Below are 23,845 nucleotides of genomic sequence, written 5' to 3' on the forward strand. Positions count from 1 at the left end.
GATAATCACTTCGCTTTCGGCGAATAATTGTTAAGTATCGGAAGCCAGCACACACAGATCGACACTAGGATTTCTCTTCTCATCATGATATCAAACACAAAATCAGTACGGCCTCGACCCTTCTGTTCCGGGCATCCAATGAAGGAAAAACACGTGAAACCAATCACGTTAGGGCCACGTTAGAAGCTAACGTCCACCCTTAGTCTGTTATTTCTACCATCCTCAATAAGAAGCCACCCCCACCTACTGTCCCTCCACCAGAAGATCTGGTTTCTATGTTTTTCAAATGGGTCGAACCATCGGATACGTATCAGGGTTATGCATGCCTCCCTTATATCAGTGGCCTAACCGAACCTCTTACGAGATTACTCCGTAACAATGAAATTCGCGGCGTCAACAAACCGTTCAAAATTCTTCAGCAAGAATTCCCGTCCCCAAAGTACCGACAACCTTCATATCTCCAATGTGATCTCCAATGTGATGTTGTTTATAAAATCCCGTGTAAGGACTGTCCTTGGAACCGTGACATAGGAGAAACCGGAAGATGCTTCCAAACCCGTAAAAAGGAACATCAACGAAACTTGAAGAACTACACAAAGGGCTCAAATGTTGCTAACCATGCGTGGCTAAACAATGACTCCATTGACCTTGATAATGCTTGCGTTATTGACAAAGGCAATTACCGCGCGTTCGAAAAACACTAGAATCTTGGCACACAGCTAAAACCGTTGACGCGGATAATAACTCAAAACCGTTGCCTAAGCATTACTCTATTTTACTGTAATTAGACCTCATTTACATTTTTATCTCCTAGCTTTTTTTACACTTTTTTTTGTATTCTATTTTTAAATGTTTTTGCACTCCCTTACGTATATATTTCCATCCGCGCCTAACTTTTTTCATTCGTCAAAGGCTATAGACTGAAGGCCAATAGTTTATGATTTTAACCTTTTTTAACCAGAGAACGTTTTTTACTTCAAGATGTATTATCCTGTGGTTACTGTAACAGCTCGATTTTTACAAAATCTAATGTTGTGGACTAAGCGAGCGAGCTTCGACTTCCGCGGTTGTTTTGGCCAATGAATACACGAAGATTTATTCGGCATTCGTAGGATTCGAGTACCAGTCTCCATTGAACGTTCCGTTCGCTTATCCCCCACAACGCACAAGCTCGGCCAAAATTCGGGGGATCATCGGGTATTCTCGTCGCAAGCCGATTGATTTTTAACCTCACGTTTCATCGGAACGTTTTCTATAACTGCGCTAACTGCGTATTCATAAAAATAGATGGCAGCCGAAAGAATCAAAATCGAATGAAATGATACTTTTTGGCTTTCTTTTCTATTTAAGACTAATTAACTATTTTTTTCTCTCGTTTAAAGGTTTCAAGAAACGGAACGAAACAAAAAGACCGTGCAAATATCAATCAAACTATTTTATTTTTTCGGATCTAACCTTCAAGCAGATGATTTTTCGTAGCAGTCTTTGCCTGATTTATTATTCGCGCCAAGTCAGAATCTGAGGAGCAAATCAGTTGCAAGTTTATATTTCTTCAATAGAACAACTATCAACCAGACAGAAAACAATAAGTTAGCCCATTGTCCACTGTCAATCACGAAACCGATTCAAATGGAAATTCACTGGCGTAAAAACCAAATATCATAAATTATTCTTTCCCAACAGGTACATACCAGAAAGGGCTTGAAGGCGCTATGGAGATGCACTTTCTTGTAGCGAGTTATCAGTCACAATTCGACGCGATATAAATTCATGAAAGTTAAGATCGCTTATTTCAATTTAAACGCATCTTGTGCTTCATTTGAATTGGTTGATCTTGAATTTTATACAAAGGGATATTTCGTATGAACACTGGCCATCTCTCAAAACGGTTGAAGACGGAGAAAGATCGTGATATAAATTTGGCAATAATTTTACAATTGGCACCAACCGTTGGCTTCATCTTGGTAAATTGTTACGAAAAAGGAAGACCACATTTGACATGAACCTACAACGACAAGGACATACTATGCCAAAATATTGCACCTATGGCTTTGAATCCTCTTTTCTCTTCTATCTTGGATTAGATGAAGACAACAAAGCGAAATGTGATTTGCGCGTTAAAAGATCAACTTAAATATGTGAGATCGTTTCAGGTTTAGTATACCATATGGATCCTAATGAACAAGGGAAAAATGAACCTTATTCACATCCCAGCTCGAGGCCAAGCGATGCGGCTGGGTTTCACTTCAACTACGGCAGCATTGCAAACGAAACAACGAGCCCAGTAACGATTTCAACGGTTCGGGAGGCACATTATGAAAACAATGGTTTACGATCGCCTTATTATTACTATTATCCATTGGAGGGAGGTCAAGCTCCAAGATTTGGTCTAATACGAGGATATCACCGTCAGATGTACGAACCAGTTTCTCAGAGAAGAACGTGCTGCGAATGTGCCATTGGGGACGCAAAGAGGGGAACGACAGCGGCCAGATGCAATTGGGGTGTGGCTTTCGGCTGTGTACTCTTAATAATCGGTATTATAGCGATTTTAATGGGTTTTATGGTTCCTCAAAAATCCTCTACAAGATACGAGCATTTGAGTCCCGAAGACCGGCGCGAACTCAACCAGATCAACTTATTTATAGATGTTTTTGTGATCTCAGGACTTTCTGTTTTGTCTATTGGAGGCGTGCTCATTTCCGGAGCGTTGCTGATACCATTATTCCGACGAAAAGCCGACAGTAGTTACGACGAACCGACAAGGTACTTCGGTAGTGAGGTGTACGTAAAATCTGAGGATTTATCAATGAATAAGTCGGGAGATGCTTCTATAAATTGGGGTTTTCACAAAGATGTTGTGCCCGCAGATTTTGCACTGCGTAAAATTCAACCTGAAAGAGAGAAGAGCGAGCCAGTTGATTTGACAACAACATTGAAATGGCTCTAGAGGATTCCGGCAAAACAGATAATAATGCTATACATATTAGAAAGAAATTACAAAGAAATAAGTGGCCGTCTAAACGAGCCCGTGGGCTACTGTCTACGAATCTACTCAATTGCATCACTCCTGCTACACCTCGGGAACTATAGCAGATGATGAGAAATTTGCAATGAGCTTTAACGTCTCGGTGTTTGGGAAAATAGTTAGTCAAATAGTTTTTAAATCTTTTGTTGCAATTACATGAGACAAATATGACGTCTCTCGGAAATTAAGAATATATTGCGTGACTTAATGTTTTGTCACGCAATCATTAGCAAAAAGCAGGTACTGAATGATATGTCTATTTGGGGTACATGAACATGTACTTTGCATTAAGAAAAAAAAAAGCAAGGCTGATATAACGGAGAAGGATGATATCATTGGACATTATATATAAGCCTTTCTTCATCAGGGCTCGGTTGTTCAAAAGCCGATTAACGCTAATCCCAGATTACAAATTAACCAAGGAGTTTATTTCTCAACTCCCAAATGTTGTTCAACGCTGATATATTCGGCAAAATTTTACATTAGAAGAAGTAAATATTGAAAAACAAAAATAAGCAAAAGAAACTTTCACCAAAAAGTTGAAAACACGGAACAAAAGTTTACGCTAATCCAGGATTAAGTAAATCAGCTTTCGAACAACCGGGCCTAGTACACATCGGGAAATCACGTGATCTTGTCCTTGCCGTCACGTTTGCAGTCTGCGGTTCGAGTTTCAACTTCAAGACACCGTTCTTGCGGTAAGTGATTTACGGCAGCGTTTTATAGCCAGAGATCAATCAGACCTACCGTTTGACCATATCAGTCATGTTGTTACATAGGTTTGCTATCTATTGGGAACAATTTTGCGGATCAAATCATAAGTTTTGAGAGAATTTGACCTGTTTGATTTGAGAGCAGTTGTAGCAATGAAAAATCCCGATGTGCATAACAGGAACGGCTTGCTAAAAGTTCAAAATCGAGCTAACCTCTAATGGCAAACGACTCACTGCAAACCGCGGTTTGCGGTATATCCCGAAAACTTCGGTACTAAAGGTCTCTAATATCCAAGGCGTTCTCCCGTCTGACTTTAAGGCAGCGGTGGTCTGTCTGATCCAGAGGACATGGGTTCTAGTTTTTCTCCGTCCTTGTGCGGGAAAATTCCATAACTGGAGCTAACACTCAGGCCCGGGTTGCTCGAAGCATGGTTAGCGTTAACCAGCGTTAAATACAATGGAAACGTAATAGGTTTCGATACCTCTTAACCAACGGTTAGTGCTAACCAGACTTCGAGCAACCGGCTCCAGATGGATTAAGTGATTACGTTGGAAGAAAGACGGCACTTATCTAATAGATATCTTTAGTATATACCACACAGGTGAATAATGCTCTCCGGGAGCGCTGATTGGATAACTCGGAGGTGATTATCCAAGTACTATTCACCTCCGAGTAGCCGGCGCGCGAGATTTGAAATTTTCCACTGTATTTTACAAAAATAAAGTGTTTTTGGTTCGTTTTTTATTCAACCTGTGTGGTATATACAAAAACAATAATTTATTCACTCACCTCAGTTTCGGTGAAAGTGGTGGATCCTTTCACTGGTAGGCGGGGTGCACAAGTGGGGACATTGGAATGGAAATATTTCCCGAGGTAGGGGGTGGGGGGGGGCAGGAACATAAGCTCACTTTCTCTTGTCCTTTTGTCCAAGTCCCCGCCTTTTTCCGGGCTGGGGGGAGGAGGCGGGGATTTATATTGACTGGTGCAGTAAGGAAAAAAGCCCTCCTTGTTCGACTAATCAGAATTGAGTAATTTGGCCCTCTACATTTTAAGACATTTTATTCAACAACTGAGTGTCATAAATGGAACTGGAAATTTGATGGCTGTTCTGCGTTGACGTTGCCGTCAGTAGAGATGGAGAGTCCCGTTAGTTCTGTAGTTTGCGTGCAATGCACAATTTTCAAGCAGATTGTAATTTGAAGAGGTATTTTTCCGATGTTGACTTGAGGATACTCCTAACAGGAATCGAACCAATAACCTTCCGATTGCTCGTTCGGATGCTTCACCGCACCGAGTTAAAGATGACTTTTTGAAACGAGGCCATCAAACAACATTCAGGTGAAAGTTGTTCCGCTTTTCATCTATAGGACTGGAATTGTCGAAATTGTGAATTCTCGCAGTTGTAAATGAAAGAGATGGTGAATGTTGACCACAGTAATTGCAATCGCTTATGGTTTGGGATTTATATACACACATATCACAAAGTCTCGTGGTGGTTTACAGTTCTTTCTCTGGGGTGAGATCGGACGTCAGCTTGTAAAGGCACCTCTGACAACCACTGGCAGTCCAAATTAGGTCTCACCCACCCACCCAACCCACGCATGTATATGAAAGGAGGACAGACCACAACACTCGGAGTCTCACCCCTACCCACGAACAGTGTGTAGTTTCTTTAACGTCCTACTGTATTGGGTTGTGAGACGGGGCCTGCGGTTTATAATCCTTATCCGAAAAGACTTGAAAGTCTAACCATTTGCGGATGTAATTATAAAGGCAGCACTGTCTCCTCAGTTATTTTAAGACCCTGAGTGTTGGTCCAGCCGGAGTCGAACTCATGACTTCCCGCATGGCAGTCCGGTGCTCTACCAACTGAGCCACCGGCGCGCGTAATGATATGGTGTGTTGTTTTTTTTCATGATGACTCGAAGACGTCTCGTCGAAGCTAGATTCAGGTGACAGGAAAATGTCTCGCCTTACTGTTGGGAATAAAATCAGTTTTGGAATGTGAAATCCTCACAAGCGAAGTTCAGATGGTATCTTTAATTTTTAACCCTAACACTGAAAAATTTCATGCATACGTACAGAATTGATCACTCCCCACAGCGTCTTTTCAGGGCCAATGAAATGCAATCAACGGAAAAACTATTAAGAATCCCAAAAGGCCAGAGGCAAACCAGTTAGCTATTTCCATATTCTGGTCTATACTCGTTAGGATTGAAGTTTTTCAAAAAGACCACAAAAACGTGGCCGATCATTTTTGATTTGTTTTGTTCAAACAACTTATAATTAAAAAAGAAAAATGAACATTGGAATTTCAAATACCTTATGGAAAAACTGCCTATATCAATTGAAACAAAAGCTTAATTTTGACATGTCTTTTAGTAGTCTTGAATAATATTTTCTTTGATGGGTGAAAAATTGTTTACACTATCTGAGCAAAGTAATTTATAATGGGTAGTTGTATTTAACTACTGACTTCGGCAGAGAATTAGAATACATTAAAATTTCATAAAAAAAGACATGTCAACGAAGTGCACAAAGAAACCTTAAAAATTAAGCGAATTAGTTTTAGGTGAAAATGTCTAACTTTAAGTTGATCTTTTTGGTCGATCCCAGAAAGGCGACAGGATGAGTTGAGTTAAGGTTCTCCATACGCCATTTGAGTTCTTTTACGTTCTTCGCTTGAGTGTTCGTAAGCTTCCTTTTCCCTTGATTTGACATTCGTTGATACGTTGGTGCAGTGGAAAGCTCATGTGGAGACAAATATCCCCACAAACTGCCCTTGCAAAAACGTCAGTTTATCTTCTCTGGGCCCCATTTTCGTTGTCCTACAGGAAGGTACTGGCCCCCATTTGTTCACTGATGTTAAATCCTTAGAGAGTTTATACCTCAACGGTTGACCAACTTCTGCGGAATACCTCGTGTTGTAGGCTTTGTGTTTGCAGAAATGGCGTAGTGCACATAGCACTCACGTCGCACCAACGTAGACAGTTTTTTCATCCTGGTTGTACCGCTAGATTTCGAATCTGCTGCAAGGGTTGTTCTCTGGTTTTCCTCCCTCTCTAAAATCAACAAAAGGCTCTTTTCACCTGTGAGGGCCTTGTAAGAGAATTCACTAAGCTAAGCCGTGTAATACTTGCTCCTCTTTTAATATATTCAGTCTTTTTTTGCACTTTGTGAAATTCGCTGGTTTTTGCCACGGCTAGTGCGCAAGAAGTCTTACCCTTCATTGACGAGGGTATCTCTTCTCTGGAAACCTTTTCGGATACAAGTTTAAGACTTCCCAGATAAATTTCTTGTTGCCCAAATGGTTGAGGCTTTTCTGGCCGTCAGTGAGTCTGTAACACATATCCAGTGCTTCCTTCATCGTGGTTTCCATCTTGTTTAGCAGTTCCTCTTTAGCGGATGCTCCCTTTCCTCGTTTGCTGGCTACTTTGAAATAAAGGAGTGCCAGCTGTGTCTTAACCATAACTTTCCACATGTGATCTTTCTCTAGCTCTCTCTCACAAATGACATCTGCAGTTAGAAGCAGCTTCTTTGCTTCTTCAAAGTTGCCTTTCCTCATGAGACAAACCCCGTAGTTTTTTAGGGTTAAAATGCTTTCCTTTTGGTCATGTGTTCCCAGCTTTTCCATCACTTTCGTGGCCCTGCTGTAATATCCTAAGGCTTTATCTAACCGGACGCGATCAATCCTCTTACCAAAGAAAATGAAGTCTGCAAAGTCTTTCAAACATTGAGCCGTCCTGAAATGATCTCCAAGAAGTTTCGAAAACAAGGAAAGTGCTTTTTGAAATTTAACGGTTGCTTCCTCGTTGTACTTGCGTCGTTTCGCGTTTTTCCCGGCAAATAACATGGCTTTGGCAGTTTCGGGATGGTCAGGAAACTTCTCCTCGCAGATTTCCAGTGCCTTGTCGTACAACTTTTTTGGTTCAAAATCGTGGAGTTTGTTTGACTCTGATAGAAAACGAGCTCGGTTATGAAGGTAGAACACACGAGAAAGCGTCTTGGTCTCGAATTCTTCAGCGTGTGATGCAAAGAGAAGGTGAGCCTCTTCCATGTGATCTTTGTAGTTTGCTTTGTCTCCAAGCCTTCTCATTTCTTGACCAAGCAGACACAAAAGTTCCACACGGTTCACTGGCTGACATTCTGCTTGAAAATACTTGCAGCTCAGTAGCAGTTTTAAGATCTGGATGTAAACCTTCGGCGAGATGCATCTTTCCAAATACGCGAACGTTTGGGGAAGAAAATCGAGAAACTTCTGGCAATGGGTTGCGATCTCTTGGCCCGCAGTGCCATTGGCGTAAACTTGAAGAAAGTGTTCAAAGTTGTGTCTTTCCTCACTAAATGATTCAATGGATGTTTTGCAGGTGTCTTTTCCCCAGTACATCCGTGAATTTTCTTCCAGGCGAGACACAAAGTGAGCAGAAGCCAGTTTTTCGGCATTGTACACAACCTGAGGATTTGTAGTTTCCCCAGTTCTCCTGGCAAACGCACGTACGATGGGATGAAGGTGGTACCTACCAGAGGGTGTCCGTTCAACAAGGGATCTGTTCTTTAAGGAACGGAGGGTCATAATTGCCGTAGTGCCAGGGTCCAAGTAATCTTTCAAAACGGCTTCCCCTGCTTTGCAATCAAATGATCCGGGGAATATGGACACCACTACCAATGCATCTTGTTCAGCTTTCGTAAGAAGTTCAAAGGAAGTTGTCATCGCTTGATGGAATGATTCACCACCGTGACCACCTTCCAGTATTGTCATGGGTTCCTGTTCGAGTTGTTTAATAAGTCTGTCTTCTGGGTAGTCTGACAAAAGTGGACCGACGATTGAGAGTACCAAAGGGATACGACCGCAAAGCTCTACTATGAAATCCGTCTTGGAAAGCTTTTCAGTTTGGTTCTCTTCACGGTTGACACGGAAGAGCAGTTTCTTAGCGTCTTCTTGTGTCAACGGGCTAAGCCTTACCTCAGCTGTTATTAGGTCGGGATGTGAGAATGCCTTTCTAGAAGTAATCATAAATCCCACGTTCTGTTTCGATAGCCCTCGCATTGCACTTAACGTGTCTAAGAACAAACCCCGATCTTCGGATTCCAGGACACCTTCCGCATTGTCAAGGACAAAGGTGACTTGGCTTAGGGTTTGGTTGCTCCAATCCTTGAGCCAGTGATCCAGGTTCTCAGGTAGCTCTCCTGGCATCTTGCCACACGAGTGGATCATTTCAGCGGCAACTTCGTGAAACGCTCTCTTTGTCAGAAGACTGCAAAATAACACAGTTTGCGCATTCTCTGCGTTTTCTAATTCTTGAGCTACCGCTTTGGCCACAGTTGTTTTACCGAATCCCGGTCCCCCCGTAATCAGCACAATGGCAAATGTGCCGCTTTGGAGGTAACGTTTCACTTGATCTATCTCCTGAGAACGACCAAACACAAATAGTTCTTCTTGTGGCAATCTGTCCGGGATCCAGCTTCTAACTTCGTAAATCAATTCATTTTCTCGTTGCTGCAGTCTTTGCCACTGTTCAACATGGTCCTCAACTGATCTACGTTTATGATTATCTATAGGATCATTCTTGAGAAACTGGATTTTTCGTCGGCGTATTTCAACCTCTATCGCCTCCAAAGACAATGATATCTTGTTCCAATTGTCTTCGAATTCACTGCTGGAAATGCCAATGGAAACACTTGGACACAAGTCATGCCTGAAGCATTTGATTCTGGTGATGTTCGCTTGTATGCTTTCGTCGTCCTCTGCAGGCATCTTGTGCCATCCTGTTACAGGCGATGGCAAATGAGAAAATTCTCGAATCAACAAATGTAGCATTGGAATGTCAAACTTGTCGATACCTGTCGGGTCACTAGTACCCGGAAACAACTTTTCCCACTGGTCATCAAAAATGACATGTCTCGATTTTAAACTCTGAAGCTTTGGCAAATTCTTCTGGAGGACGTCCTCTAATGTTTCGGCAGGAAATACGGTGGACAGAAATCGCTTCAGAGCATCTGTTCCTCCCTCGATAAGTAACCGAGCCAACCTAGTGCTATTAGCTTTAGCAGCAGCTGCAGAAGATGACGATGAACATGATGACAAAGATGCCATTTTGACGATCAACTGAAGTGTTTTTCTGCAAGAGATTAACGGTTAATTGCATAAGCTTGTTCAATGAAGAGCATTGCTTTGGTCGTTTATACTGCAATGCTTATTAAAATGTGTCCAGAATTTCTACCATCTGAAGGCGTGGAAAGGTGTGGTTTATATAGAATATTAATGTTAATTATTTGCGTTTAGCTTGTTTGTGACCCTTATGATGCAAATAGGATTAAGTACCTGCACTACTTGCAATATTAATAAGATAATCCGACAAGTTTCCAACCCTCGTCAGGTTTTGATAAACAAATATTGCACCAACTACATTTACCTGCGAGGTCTAACTTAGTTCTCTTAGCTCTGTAGTAGAAACTGATAATGGACGAACATGAAACAAGTTAATAGAAATAGAATTGTCAGAAAATGTGTTGTGTCCCTGACTTACCCTCTTGCCCCTTTCTTATTTTGATATTATGGAGTGGAGCTTTACAGTCAAAATGCAACTTAAGAAACGTAGGGGTGATTCCAGCCAGAAAACTTGTTGAGGCCAAAAACCATGAGCTATTTGTGTGGATCAACAGATAACGTTCTTAGAACAGGAACCTGATGTGCTGCATTTTGACAGGGTTGACTTTTCGGGTGTTATGCTTCAATGAATTTCCATAAGAAATAGCTCTCCCCATATTCTTGCTTCTTTGCTCTCCAATGTATACAACTGAATTCAGCTTCAAATTCAGTGCGGTGGAAGGCCAGAAGAGCACCTCGTGAGTTTAAGACTAATTTTGGTCGGTTAAAAATGCTACACATCTCAGGCGCTAAAACCGGTTTTGAGAAGGGAATACTAATGTCTAACTCAGTATCCTATCAGAAATTTTAACGCCGTGCGCTCCGTGAGAAAAGCAGGAAGAAAATATAATACCAAAAATGTACAATTTCAAACATACCTCACTTTGATTTCATGATAATATTACCAGCTCCTTTTGCAGTCATCACTGACTTGCCCAAAGGGTGAGGCCTACTGTAACATTCTGAAACACCTGGTGCCTTCGAAGAAATATTTTTGTTTTTCTAGGGAATCCGGTAAACCAATCATGTTTTAATCCCGCACTGTTTCAGCCAATCGCCATCGAGGGATGTTACAAACGAAAGAGAACCGCGCACCACGGAACCTGTACATTTTGAAGAACTTGTGGATTTTATGATTCTACCTCAAACCCACAGTTTTTTGTTGAAGAAGGCTGAAGTTTTGTTGTGTCAGATCATTTGGCTTGAGAGACATCAACACTCGAGATTCGTGTTTTTGGCATCGAAACTATTAAACTGAACGCTGTAGATTAGAGCCAACCATTTTTTAATAATTCACTGTTACAATACTCGAAGTACATGTAGTCAGTTATATCATACTACACTACTGAAACCCCTTACATTGACAAATCACATCATAATTGCTTACAATTAAACGAGTCTAAAGCCACTTATCTTCAGAGTAACTGTTAAAGATTATTATGTCGACATCACGAGTACCTGACAGCTTTAAATTATATCATAATAAGCAAATTAATTAATAATTATTTCTTCTTATTATTTATTCATTGTGTTTCTTTGAGGTAAAAACATGCTCAACCAGTATGCACACAAGTAAAAACTGACCCGTGCAGTCAGGATAAGCAAGGCTTTCGTCAAGGATTTGTTTTGGGCTGGGTACCATTTTTTCAAGCGGGTATAGGCAAATGAAGGCAACACCAAAGCTGCCTTAAAGTTTAAAGTTGGAGGTGTCTAATCAGTTTCAATCAAAAGGGGTACTCAGGAAAAAACAACTCTGTTGAATGAATCTAGCATGACCGATGCCATGTAGATACATAATCTCCCAAACAACCCTTTCCCAGTATGATTGAATTCTCTATTTTTGAATGCCCAAAACACTTTGTTCGCCCCCCAACTTTTGCATAAACTATTGTCTTCAAATGCTCTTGGGAATATGCAGTGTCCCCAGGAGCATTTGAAAACAATAGTTTATGCAAAATCTGGGAGGCAAACAAAGTGTATTGTGGGGTATTCGAAAATAGAGAATAAGAAAATCGTTTTTTAGTCATGCCAAAAGCTGAAAATCCGTCCTGTCTCACTCGATGACAATTCGTTGCTAACCCCATTTCTAAATATCAGGTTTTTCACTTGTTATTTTACATCTCGTGCACATGACAGCTTATTCCTAGACCATATTGCAAATGTAATGTGCATTTTGCAAGATGCATTTCTTGTAATTGTTCAGTTTTAAAAGTGGTAATTCGAGCTTAACATGATTTGGAACAGTTCAGTCCATCTGATTATTAATTTCCGATAACTACATCATCTAAAAGATTTTGGTGTTTGTGTTTTTAAGTCTTAAAGAAACTTCCGTATTCATGTTTGCTGGTAGGTCTGTCGTTGCGAAAGATTTAGTATGATGCCTTAGAGATTTTTCAAAACACGACTGGTCCGTTTAATTATGAGGGGAGCCCATAGTGGCGCAGTGATGAGAGCACGTGCAGTCGCCTTCCACCGACGTGGCCCGGGATCGATTTCCAGATTCGACGCCATATGTGGGTTGAGTTTGTTGGTTCTCTACTCTGCTCCGAGAGGTTTTTCCCTGGGTAGTCCGGTTTTCCCCTCTCCTCAAAAAACCAACATTTGATTTGATTTGTTTTGATTTCTGTTGATTTCTAGTCTCTCCAATTAATATTAGTAAAGCACTCGTGCTCGGATAAATAAAACCTTGAGACTTAAAAGTTATCATCCTTCTTCTTCTTCTTCTTCTTCTTCTTCTTCTTTTCTCGGGCTTCCTCGCCAATTAGGTGCCTTTAGTATTTATGCAATTAAAATTTACGCTGGGTAAAACAACAAAACCTAATGAAGTTTAAGCTTGATATTGAACGGGATTTAGAGCAAAGTCTGTTTTGGGCCTTGGGCGGCAAACGGCAACTGAATGTTTTCACCGGCATTTTCCAACCATGCAAGCGTTTTAATAATAAAAAGTAAAGAACCTTGGCTAAACATATCGGGTGTTATCAAAGCAAGTAAAAAACTGAGAACACTTCCAGCTGCTGTCCGTGCCTTAAAACACTTGTACGCAAGCTAGCCAGTTATAGGAGACGTTTCCCGGCCTAAGAAAGAGACAACTGTATATTGTAAAAATGTGTCCTCATATAAATAGGTGTCCGTAACTCGGCAGCGATGAAGTGAAAAAAAAAAAGATGCCGCTAAAATACCAATGTTCGTCTAACTTTTTTGTGCGATTCGGACAACAAAATGCTTTGATCAAATTTTTATCCCTTGAGTTTTTTGGTTTATCACATAGAGTACCATGAAACATTTACCGTTTGAAAATATCTGCATTGGTTCCGGAGATATTTAAGTTTGAAAAATGTGTAAAATATGCAAATGAGAAGGCTGATGACGTCATTCACCCAACCCAATAGAACATCAAGAATATAAATAGAGCCATCTCGGTCAATTTGAAACAGAGACCATTGAAACTTAACCTTCTTGCGTAGGCAACACACCTACGACTGTAAAGAAATTGGTTCCCATGGCAACTTTCTTTTTTCCAGTCCCCTCCAACCTGATTTCAATATTTTGGTGATCTCAGGCTAGAAATACACTTACCAACGCCACAAACTCGACCTAACATCTTTATATGCTGGCAGGATCATGCAGATGAGGCACTATTTGCAAATATCAAAACAGAACGCCAAAGGTGGCCTGCAAAGCCTTTAATATCAGGGAGGTCTGGAACCCAGTATGTTGCCATGGTAACAAAAATGGTATGCTCATATTGTGGAACACATCTACTAGAATCTTACTGCAAATTGGCTGAGATATCTTTCTCCATCATACTTGATCAAAATTTGGTTGGGTTTATGACGTCATCACTTGGCTAATTTGCATATTAAAAGAACTTGAATATCTCCAAAATGGTAAACAGTATTCTTCTTCTCGTACAGACTACATGTTTCCGTGCCAAAATGGCTTAGATAGGGAAGATGCAAATTTCGTCATAGTAGCACTTTAAGGACAATGATAATCGACGATGACGGCTTTTTATTTACTCGAGAGGTTTCAGGCCAGTCAATTTATACAACTTCCTAGTATTCTTGGCGCAAGTTAAGCGAAAGTGTAATATTAAGATTTCAGTGTAACATACCTGGTGTCTCATCATAAGTGAGGTAATTTCCCAAAGAATAATTGTTTCCGGCAACGCTAAGATATTTAAAGCGCTTTTAACACCAGAGGAATTCATACCTTAGGAATTCCTCTGGATGGCGATTTATAAAATCTAAGGCTTTTTCACTATTTCCTAGATTTTGAAAAGGAAAGTTTAGTCTGTGGCACATTTCAACAGCTTCTTTCATCAACTCTATGCTTTTCTCTAATTGCTCAGTCTTTTCGAGTAAGAGAACTTGATTGATCTTCAGCGCTACTTTCCACTTGTGATCTGCTTTCAACTCTCTCTGAGCGACATTCATCGCCTTTTCAAAGTACTCCATGGCTTCCGAGTAGTTCCCTCTTTTCATTTCACAAACTCCATAGTTCTTCAGCACATGAATGATTTCCTTGCAGTTCTCCATCCCTATCTGATTCGCCATTTCCTCCGCTTTTTGGTAATATACGAAGGCCTTTTCTACGTTCTCGTCGCCCTCGGTACTGAGGAAGAAGTCTCCATTTTCCTTCAGAGCATTAACGGTCATTAGATGTTTTCCAAGGCCTTGCGAAAATAATTCCAGTCCTTCCTGTAACTTTCGTTCGGCTAGAGGACGGTCTCGCATACGCTTTGCAAACCGACCTGCAAGTAACAGAGCTTCTGCCTTTTCTTGGTGATTTTCTTTAAACCTTTCCTTGCACACACGTAAAGCTGTTCGACTCAAATTGCGTACCTGACCATTCAAACGACGATCTCCTTTCTTTGAAAGGAAATCTGAGTAACTATTTAGGTAGAAGACTTCCGACACGGCGTTTTTGTCAAACACGGCGCGATTCTTTGAATAACAACTTTTAGCTGCTTTAAAATATCCTATAGACTGTTCCATTTGGTTCTGCTTTCGCATTTCATGCCCGAGAAGGCATCTAAGTTCCACTTCGCGAACTGGGTCAGATGCTGGAATCGTAAAAGAATTCAGCATCCTTTTCAAAAATTGAAAGTAAGATGAAGGCGTGAGGCAGAATTGTAGAAACAAGCACTTTTCCAGAAATTGATCAAGGAAACTTTCGCAATTTTCAGCAATCGCCCGATCTTGATTTTCCATTCCTTTAGCGTAGACGTCAAGGAAGTGCTCAAAGTTGTGTCTTTCTTCGTGGAAAGACTCAATGGCTGTTTTGCAGGCGTCCTTACTCCAGAATAACTTAGCGTTTTCACTGAGACAATTCATGAAATGTGCACAAGCTCGTTTTTCCCTTTGTAACACTAGGTCAAGCTTACTTTCACCGACCTTCTTTGCGAAGCAGCTAATGAGAGGATGTAACTGATATCTGCGGGAACGTGGCTGCTCGATCAGAGATTTCGTCTTCAAGGAACGTAGGATGGAAAGAGGCGAAATCCCAGGACCAGCGAATGCCTCTATGACGGTTTCAGCAGCATCATCATCAAACGTTCCGGGAAACACGGACATAACAACGAATGCATCTTTTTGAGTATCTGTCAAAAGGTTGAAGGAAGTTTTGATCGCCGCTTGAACCGATACACCATCGTATTCTAGCTGAGCCAACGGGTTCTCCTGGAGGAGTTCCACCAGCTTTTCTTCGGTGCAGTCTGACAGAAGTGACCCTGCGATGCAAAGCGCCAATGGGGCGTAACCACATAGTTCTGCTATCTTGTCAGTCCTGCATAGTTCCTGGCGGATCTCTTTATCTTTGACCCTAGAAAAACGAAGACGAGTCGCTTCTTCGGGAGATAATGGCTTAAGCCGAACGACGGTAAAAGGGAAAGGTGGACAGCACAATTCCTCTCTGGATGTGACGAGAAACGCTCCTTTGGTTCCCGAGAACTCTCTCATAGCACTCAGGGTGCTTAAGAACTTATCTTTATCGTCAAACGCAAGGATATCATCTACGTTGTCAAGGACAAATGTAAACTGTGTTGGAGTGTCCATACTCCACTTCGTGAGCCACTGTTCAGGATTCTCCGGTAGATGCACGTCCGTCTTGATAGAGTGAATCATTTCAATAAGCACCTCACTAAACGTTTTCTTTGACAGAAGACTACAAAACATTACAGTTCTTTCGTTTTCCGGCTCCGTTAATTTGTGTACCACGGCCTTCGCCAAAGTTGTTTTTCCAAATCCTGGTCCTCCAGTAATCTGCACCACAGCAAAATTGTTCCTTTGGATATATTCTAGTGTTTCTTGTAACTCTTGGCAGCGAACAAACATGTCTTCTTCTGGCTGTTGGGATTGGAGACTGATCGTTTCGTTATGCTCTTGCTGTTCCATTTGACGGGATTGTACGACCCACCACAAACTTCTTCATATACTTGTAACAGCATTTGAACGCTTCAAGATCTTGTAGGTCAATTTATAATTAAACGACTTGTCAGCGCCCTGCAATTTCTTGGAAATGACCTCGTCTATTTGCGTCTAGACAATTGAATTAGTTACGTTATCACCAATTCTGGGAAGACAACAATGGATTGGTTGATGATCGGGTCATGTCTCTTCTCGGAACGCATGGATCGTTTCCCAAGAAGGTTAAGTTGTTATAATTAATGTCTTCACTCGATTAGCTCTTTGGAAATTTGTTTTAATGGATCATGAGGGTTGTTTTTCAGTTCTAGGTGGCGAGATTGCCGAGTCTTCCATTTGAATGCGGCGCGTTATTTGCGTAGCAAGCCAATGGAAAGTCTTTAGTCAGCACACCCGGCCCCTCCAGGTTGCTTGAAACCCCGTGGCTGTTACAATGGATTTTGCAACCAATCAACGATTATTATTCGGTGATGACGTAATGCATTTGAACTTGCCAACGGTGTCTCAATATTCAAGCACTTTTATTGTAACCCTTACAATTCAGTGTTTGTTTGTATCTTTTAAATAGAAGAAGGATTTTGATTCAAAAGCAGGTCACATAAAGAGCGCTTACTCTCCTTACTCCTTTTAAATATAAGAGCGGTCCACAAATAAGCTCTGTACCTTACTTGAGTCGTGAAAAATTTAATAAACCCCTCGGTGTTTTCCAATTCGGTGTTCAACATAATGCATTTGTAAGTATTTTCATTAAAATCCGGCCCTACACTGAAGTATCTGCATTATTACTCCTCAACTCAGCGTGAAACGTGTAATATTCAGAGATCATGATGTTTATGATTAGCCGCAGTTATTAAAATGCGTTAATTTTGTACATGATGATTTGTTCAACTGGGTGAAATCGGGAGCCCATTACCTAGAGCCACAACACGTACTATACTCCTGAGATGGCTTGAGTTAACGTTGTCCCATATCTTTTAATTTCTAGCACTGCTTTATCTTTTCATCATTTTGAAATACCTTACGTGTGCTGCATGTGATGTAATCAGTGGCGGACCACAGGTATCTTATGATTGGCTTTTGTGAAAACACTCGCGAAAACCCCACTGGGAGGTGCTTCTAAAATATAAATATGGTTGACTCAGAGGGTAAATAGAGAAGATGGAATCTACGGGTAATGGGCTCCTGGCGAAATTTAGTAAAGAAAAATGCATTTTAAGTTCAGATTTTTCCAGCTGGTTGGTATTAAACTTTCTCGGTCTCTTTAGTTCAAAGTGGTGAATATTTGAAATTGTAAACCACGGCCTTATGGCTATTAATTTATCGAGAGATGATAATTTTGCCAAATTTGTGAAGTGATGACATGCATCAATCCGATTGATCCATGTCCACCGTTTGAAGGATAATTTTAGAATTTAGCGCCATTTCTCAGAAGCAAAGAGCTCAAAAAGGTCTTCATTCCAGGAATTATTACCAATTCTTGGAAACGGCTTTCAATGGGTCGGATTATTATTTCTTCTCGAAAACCCTGAATAGTTTCTAAGAAAACAAACATTAACTCAACATTAAATATTGAAGGTAAGCCGATACGCATGCGATTTCATACACTTTTAGCTAAAAAACCCATATATGATAAGACAACTATTACATAACACAAAAACCTAATGCCAGGACCGTAGCCAGCATGAGGCAAACCGAGGCACTTGCCTCAGTAATTTTTCGTGATTTTTTTAAAATAAAGCGCGATTTTGGTGTTGTCTTTAAAATGTAATCCTCATAAGCACCTAAAATACCTAGGAAGAGAATTCAACCATGGACATTGCCTCAGTCACAATTTTTTTCTGGCTACGGCCCTGAATGCAATACTTTTTGAAACAATTTTAATAAATTAAAAAAGCTGACTCAATTTACCTGCTGCAGATATCACAAACAACTTGTGCCAATTGGCCATTAATCATTGGATAGAAGATACAATTTTACCTGTTTTTGCACAATACAAATATATATAAAACACCAAAATTCGCTTCGCCGGTTCATCCAGTTAGTGTCCCAGCCATCCCAAGGATCGTTTTTTCTAATGTCTTGCTTCCTTTCAAAGAAAAAGCAAGTGCATGGTTCAGTTCACATGGTAAAAAAAACAATATTGTTAGGTATTTCAAAGTTCTATGCAAAATCAGTGTGTTTTTAAATCGTTGGATAAGTATGTGTAATCAAATGGCGACGAGTGAAATTAGGAAATAATTTCACTCGCGTTTTGTCAAAATTCTGATAATTTCCCGAGCCTTTAGGCGAGGGAAATTATCAGAATTTTGAGAAAACGCAAGTGAAATTATTTCCTAATTTCACGAGAAAACCATTTGATTATACCTTTTAATGTCGTGGGTGACAAATTACGCTCAAAACCGTAATTGTAAAATCGCTCGAGTACGTTATCCAACTGCTCGGGAAGAATCATCTCCAGGTTTTTCTCAAGGCTATTTTCGTCACGCCACTTGTCAAAAACTCTCACCCAGTTAATTGTGCTCTTTCACGTACTTAAATTTTCTGCCGCTTCTTTTAATTTCGTAACTTCTTCAATGGTCACTGTCTTAAATCTAGACGCCATCTTAGCTCTGATCGAGATACCAGAGATGTCACCATGGCAATTTTGTAATTTCACATGTGAAATTATAAATTAACGCTGAAATTTCGCCCCTAAATTAAGGAGTAATTTGTCACCCATGATATTAAAGAAGTAATTCAGAGGTTTGGTGATGAAATATCAAAATTCGTTATCTAAATCAAAAGTATAGACCGTTTTCACTCACTTGACAACTGGTCAAATTGGTTTACTAAAACGACAGGTAACATTTCCATAAAAAATTAATTCCCTGGGAATTGATAAGGTACAAAAACATCGCCGCCCGCTTATCATTGTAAAGGAAAATCAGCTAATTAGTATGGTTCATCTCCACCAATGTTTGTATATCGTTCCCTTATATGGCGGATAGAAGGTCAAAGGAAATGAACGCTGTGCCAGGGCTGACTACATTTTAATTTCTTTAATTGATAATCTGACTTAAATCTTCTTCTTGAAACTCCTTTTGCCCCGTTGGGCACTACAGTTCAGATTTTTTGTCACGGATAGCGGTTAGTGCTAAGATTAATTCGTTAAAAACATGAAGCTTGTTTCGGTGCGCGTACTGAACACTCTCATTACGATTACCCGTCCACGATTATTACATTTCCTCGGTGTCTTTTCACAAACAATAATTTTGTAATTAGCGTTCTTGGATTTAACCTGTGGACGCTTGTTGTTCAGGAGTAAAAGAGGTCAGAACTTCTTATAAGGTAGGGTATAGTTCCTTGGGAAATCTTTCTGGGTACAAGGTAAGAACTTTCCGGATCAATGACTTATTGCCTAAGTGATTGATGCTTTTCTGGTCATTGTTGAGTCTGTAGCACATATCTAGTCCTTCCTTCATTGATGCCTCCATTTTGTTTAACAGTCCTTCTCTAACAGATGGTTCGTTTTCTTGTTTGTCAGCCATTTCATGATAGAGGACACCCAGGTGAGTTTTGACCATAACTTTCCATGTGTGATCCGCGTTCTCTAGCTCTCTCTCGCAAACGAGTTCTGCCTTTAAAAGCAGGTTCTCTGCTTCTTCAAAGTTGCCTTTTTTCATGTGACAAATTCCATAATTTTTTAGAGTTAAGATGCTCTCCTTTTGTTCGTGTGTTCCCAGCTTTTCCATAACTCCCATGGCCTTTTCGTAGTACTCTAAGGCTTTATCTAGCCCTTGGTCACTCTTTTCCGCAAAGAAAACAAAGTCTGCAAAGTCTTTTAAACATTGAGCCGTCATGAAGTGATCTCCAAGAAGTTTCTGGAACAAAGAAAAGGCCCGCTTAAACTTTTCGGTTGCTTCTGCGTTCTTCTTCCGCCGCTTAGCGTTTCTTCCGGCAAGCAAGAGGTTGACTGCGGTTTCGGGATGGTCAGGAAGATTCTTCTCGCAGATTTTCAATGCTTTATCGTAGAACATTTTGGGCTCAGGATCGTAAAGCCTGTTCGCCTCTGACAGAAAGCGAGCTCGGCTATGAAAGTAGAACACACGAGAAAGGACCTTCGTCTCGAATTCGTCCTCGTGTGCTGAAAAGAGGCGATGTGCCTCTTCCATGAGATCGTTGTATTCCGTTTTGTCACCAAGCCTTCTCTTTTCTTGACCAAGCAGACACAAAAGTTCCACACGATGCACTGGCTGAGATTTGGCCTGAAAATAATTGCTTTTGAGTAGCAGTTCCAAGGTCGCGATGTAAAGCTTCGGTGAGATGCATTTTCCCAAATACTCGAACCCTTGAGGAAGACTATCGAGGAACTTTTTGGACGAGGTTCCGATCTCGTTGGCTTCCAAACCATTAGCGAAAACGTGAAGGAAATGCTCAAAGTTTTGTCTGTCTGCACTGAAAGATTTGATGGCTGCTTTGCATGTGTCTTTTCCCCAATACAAACGTGTATTTTCTTCCAGGCGGGAAATGAAGTGCTTACAGGCTAATTCTCCGCTGTGGAATAAAGCCTGCGGATTTTCAGTTTCACCAATTGTCTTAGCAAAGGCACGGATGAGAGAATGCATCTGATATCTATGGGAACCTGGCTGTTCAACGACAACCAAAGATCTGTTTTTTAAAGAGCGTACACTAGTAATTGGTAGAATTGCTTCCTTTAAAACGGCTTCGGCAGCTTTCCGATCAAATGATCCGGGAAATATGGACACAGCTACTAAAGCATCTTTCTCAGCCTTTTTCAAAAGATCAAACGAATTCATAATCGCTTTTTGGAATGATTCATCGTCATCTTCCAGGATAGTCATGGGTTCCTTTTCAAGATGTTCAATAATCCTCTCTTCAGGGTAGTCTGACAGAAGTGAACCGACGATCGAGAGTGCCAAAGGGACACAGCCACAAAGCTCGACTATGGTTTCCACTTTGGAAAATTCTTCAATTTGGGTCCCTGTGCGGTTGACACGAGAGATAAGTAAGTTTTTGGCTTCGTCGAGTGGTAGAGGGCTTAAATTTACTTCTTTCCATGAAAGACTCTTGAGTTGGACCCTTTTTCTGGAAGTAATTACGAAAGCTACATTCTGCTTCGAAAACATTCTCACGGCACTCAGGGTCTCTAGGAATAAATGTCGGTCTGCTTCCGACTCCAGTAGACTATCTGCATTATCGAGGACAAATACCACTTGGCTTTGGATCTGTTTGCTCCAGTTTTTTAGCCAATATTCGGGATTCTCCGGTAGCTGCCCGACTATCGTACCACATGAGTGGATCATTTCAGTTGCTGCTTCGAGGAATGTTGCCTTTTTTAGAAGACTGCAAAACAACACAGTATGCCCATTTTCTTTTAGTTTGTGGGCTGTCTCCCTGGCCACAGTTGTTTTTCCAAAGCCCGGTCCTCCAGTAATCAACACGACGGCATTTGTTCCACTCTGAAGGTATTGCTTTACTTCGTTGATTTCCTTAGAACGTCCAAATACTTCCGGCACTTCGTCTGGTAGACAACTGCTAGGCTCGTCATTTTCTTGCTGCTGCAATCTTCGCCATTTTTTGATGTGTTCCTCCACTGTGCGATACGTATCGTGATCGATCGGATCATTTTTGAGGCGCTGTATTTTTTTTCGCTGTATATAAACCAGTATTCCCTCCAAAGCTGAAGATATTTGGTCCCATTTGTTTTCGAATTCGCTTTCGGTAATGGCAGTAGAATGGCTATGGGACAGCTCATTTCTGAAAAATTTGATTCTGGCGATGTTCGCTTGTGTGCTTGCGTCGTTCGTAGCAGGCAGCTTGTGCCATCCTGTTACAGGCGGTGGTAAGTTGGAAATTTCTCGAATCAACAAATGCAAGAGAGTAATGTCAAACTGCGCAATGTTTGGTGGGTCACCAGTACCCGGAAACAACTTTTCCCATTGATCATCAAAAATGACACCTCTCGATTTTAGTCTCTGAAGCTTCGGCAAATTTTTCTTTAGGCCGTCCTCCAATGTTTCGGGGTGTATGGAAAACAAAAGAAATCGCTCCAAAGCAGATGTTCCTTCGTCGATGAGTAATCGAGCCAACCTTGTGCCATTGGTTTTTTCCTGTGATACACCACCGAATGCTGAGGATATAGTGTCACCACTATCAACAGACAGCGAAGAAGAACTCGTTGGTGATGCCATTCAGTTAAACAGAAAGAAGTCAACAGGAAATATTTACAACGTATCGAGACAAGCGTGTAAAGATAAAAATGGTCTTTTGCAGTGCGAACCGGCGATCGTTGACGGCTGTAATACTCTCGAAAATAAAAAGGGTTGCTTCTCAGTTAAGTATGCTTATACGAGTGTCGCGTAATCTTATGTGATGCCAAGATATGGGGCGCTGCTGGTCGAGCAATTCTTAACGAGAAACTTTTGTTGCCGGGATCCGTCCACAAATTTCTCTTGAGGCGATTTAGTTGACGCTGTTATCGCTTCGCTAACACATTCCTGTCTGTGAAAAATGTTAATCGATTCAGATGCTATATTTCAATTTAACCAATCAAATCCAAGATATTTTTGTCTCCGTTACGACGAGTTAGAGGTTCATGATATAATGTTTTTGCTCTTGCCTAACTTGTTCTTTAAAGCAGTTTATCCACTTGTTAAAATTACTTGGGACCTTATACTTTTGTATATTTCCAACTAATTTTGTAAGATGTAGGGTAAAAAGGAGCAAAATTGTTTGTCTTCTGGGAGACACAAATTGTATAACGTTGAATAATATTGTGGGAAGGAAACAATTCCAACACTGTTTCATTTATTCTCGGAAAGCCCCCTCTGTTTCTGAGAATTATTTACTTCGATTTAAATTACCTCAGCAGCTACGTGACGAATACAAACAACAAAACAAGTTTGACTCACGTAACTTACTCACGATGCCAATTAGTCATTAAGACGGCATAAGCAAATGATTGTTTTTAACCGGCTGATTAGGTCAAAACAATAAAACACAATCATGTGGTTCAGGTCTGGCGATACACCTTCACCCAGTTTCAACCACATAACCAGCTTTCCTTTATGTTCAAGTTCATCCATACGACAAACAGCCTTGGTTGTCTTGGTTAGTTATCTCAGATTTAAAATCTCTTATTAACCGTGGCCGAGGTCCGTGCTGTAAATTACAAACACAGACGAAACGAATCTTTACCTCGATAGAAATCGAAAAGAAAAATCATGCAAATGATTGTAACGCCATGAATGTATTTCAATAGAAATGGTCTAGACTAACTTTTACCCCTCAAGACATTCATTAACTACGTGCTTTGTTGTGAAGATGATCGCTGCATCTGGCGAACCGATATTTTTTTTCTGTGTTTTGTCTTTTTTCTAAGTGTTGTAAACTTGTTGTAAGTAGTTTGTCTATTGTATGAATCGTATTGGGTAAATATCTTGATGTAAGTAAACTGTAAGGATACTAACGTAAGTAAGTAAGTAAGTAAGTAAGTAAGTAAGTAAGTAAGTAAGTAAGTAAGTAAGTAAG

General features: G+C 40.7%; 4 protein-coding genes across 4 annotated transcripts; 1 reads left to right on the forward strand and 3 right to left on the reverse strand.

Annotated features, from left to right (window-relative positions):
* The first annotated feature begins 1,683 nt into the window (after nucleotides 1-1,683).
* On the forward strand, nucleotides 1,684-3,454 carry LOC137976057 (uncharacterized). The gene has a single exon (XM_068823321.1). It carries the CDS (start codon nucleotides 2,168-2,170, stop codon nucleotides 2,948-2,950), a length of 783 nt encoding a protein of 260 aa, XP_068679422.1. The 5' UTR covers nucleotides 1,684-2,167; the 3' UTR covers nucleotides 2,951-3,454.
* Nucleotides 3,455-5,453: 1,999 nt separating this feature from the next.
* Nucleotides 5,454-10,948, reverse strand: LOC137976056 (uncharacterized). Its single transcript, XM_068823320.1, has 2 exons — nucleotides 10,769-10,948; nucleotides 5,454-9,861 (listed from the first exon to the last, which is right to left on the reverse strand). The coding sequence occupies exon 2, from the start codon at nucleotides 9,834-9,836 to the stop codon at nucleotides 6,969-6,971; it is 2,868 nt and encodes a 955-aa protein (XP_068679421.1). The 5' UTR covers nucleotides 9,837-9,861; nucleotides 10,769-10,948; the 3' UTR covers nucleotides 5,454-6,968.
* Nucleotides 10,949-11,330: 382 nt separating this feature from the next.
* Nucleotides 11,331-16,285, reverse strand: LOC137976807 (uncharacterized). Its single transcript, XM_068824146.1, has one exon. The coding sequence runs from the start codon at nucleotides 16,283-16,285 to the stop codon at nucleotides 14,081-14,083; it is 2,205 nt and encodes a 734-aa protein (XP_068680247.1). The 3' UTR covers nucleotides 11,331-14,080.
* Nucleotides 16,286-18,683: 2,398 nt separating this feature from the next.
* On the reverse strand, nucleotides 18,684-22,795 carry LOC137976437 (nephrocystin-3-like). Its single transcript, XM_068823778.1, has one exon. It carries the CDS (start codon nucleotides 22,504-22,506, stop codon nucleotides 19,636-19,638), a length of 2,871 nt encoding a protein of 956 aa, XP_068679879.1. The 5' UTR covers nucleotides 22,507-22,795; the 3' UTR covers nucleotides 18,684-19,635.
* Between the last annotated feature and the right edge of the window lie 1,050 nt (nucleotides 22,796-23,845).

Source organism: Montipora foliosa, chromosome 11 (assembly GCF_036669935.1).
Source record: "Montipora foliosa isolate CH-2021 chromosome 11, ASM3666993v2, whole genome shotgun sequence".
NCBI classification, from domain to species: domain Eukaryota; kingdom Metazoa; phylum Cnidaria; class Anthozoa; order Scleractinia; family Acroporidae; genus Montipora; species Montipora foliosa.

What these genes read in the sequence shown, in the direction of transcription:
- LOC137976437 (XM_068823778.1), bottom strand. Translation starts at nt 22,506, where the DNA reads ATGGCATCACCAACGAGTTCTTCTTCGCTGTCTGTTGATAGTGGTGAC.
- LOC137976056 (XM_068823320.1), bottom strand. Translation starts at nt 9,836, where the DNA reads ATGGCATCTTTGTCATCATGTTCATCGTCATCTTCTGCAGCTGCTGCT.
- LOC137976057 (XM_068823321.1), top strand. Translation starts at nt 2,168, where the DNA reads ATGGATCCTAATGAACAAGGGAAAAATGAACCTTATTCACATCCCAGC.
- LOC137976807 (XM_068824146.1), bottom strand. Translation starts at nt 16,285, where the DNA reads ATGGAACAGCAAGAGCATAACGAAACGATCAGTCTCCAATCCCAACAG.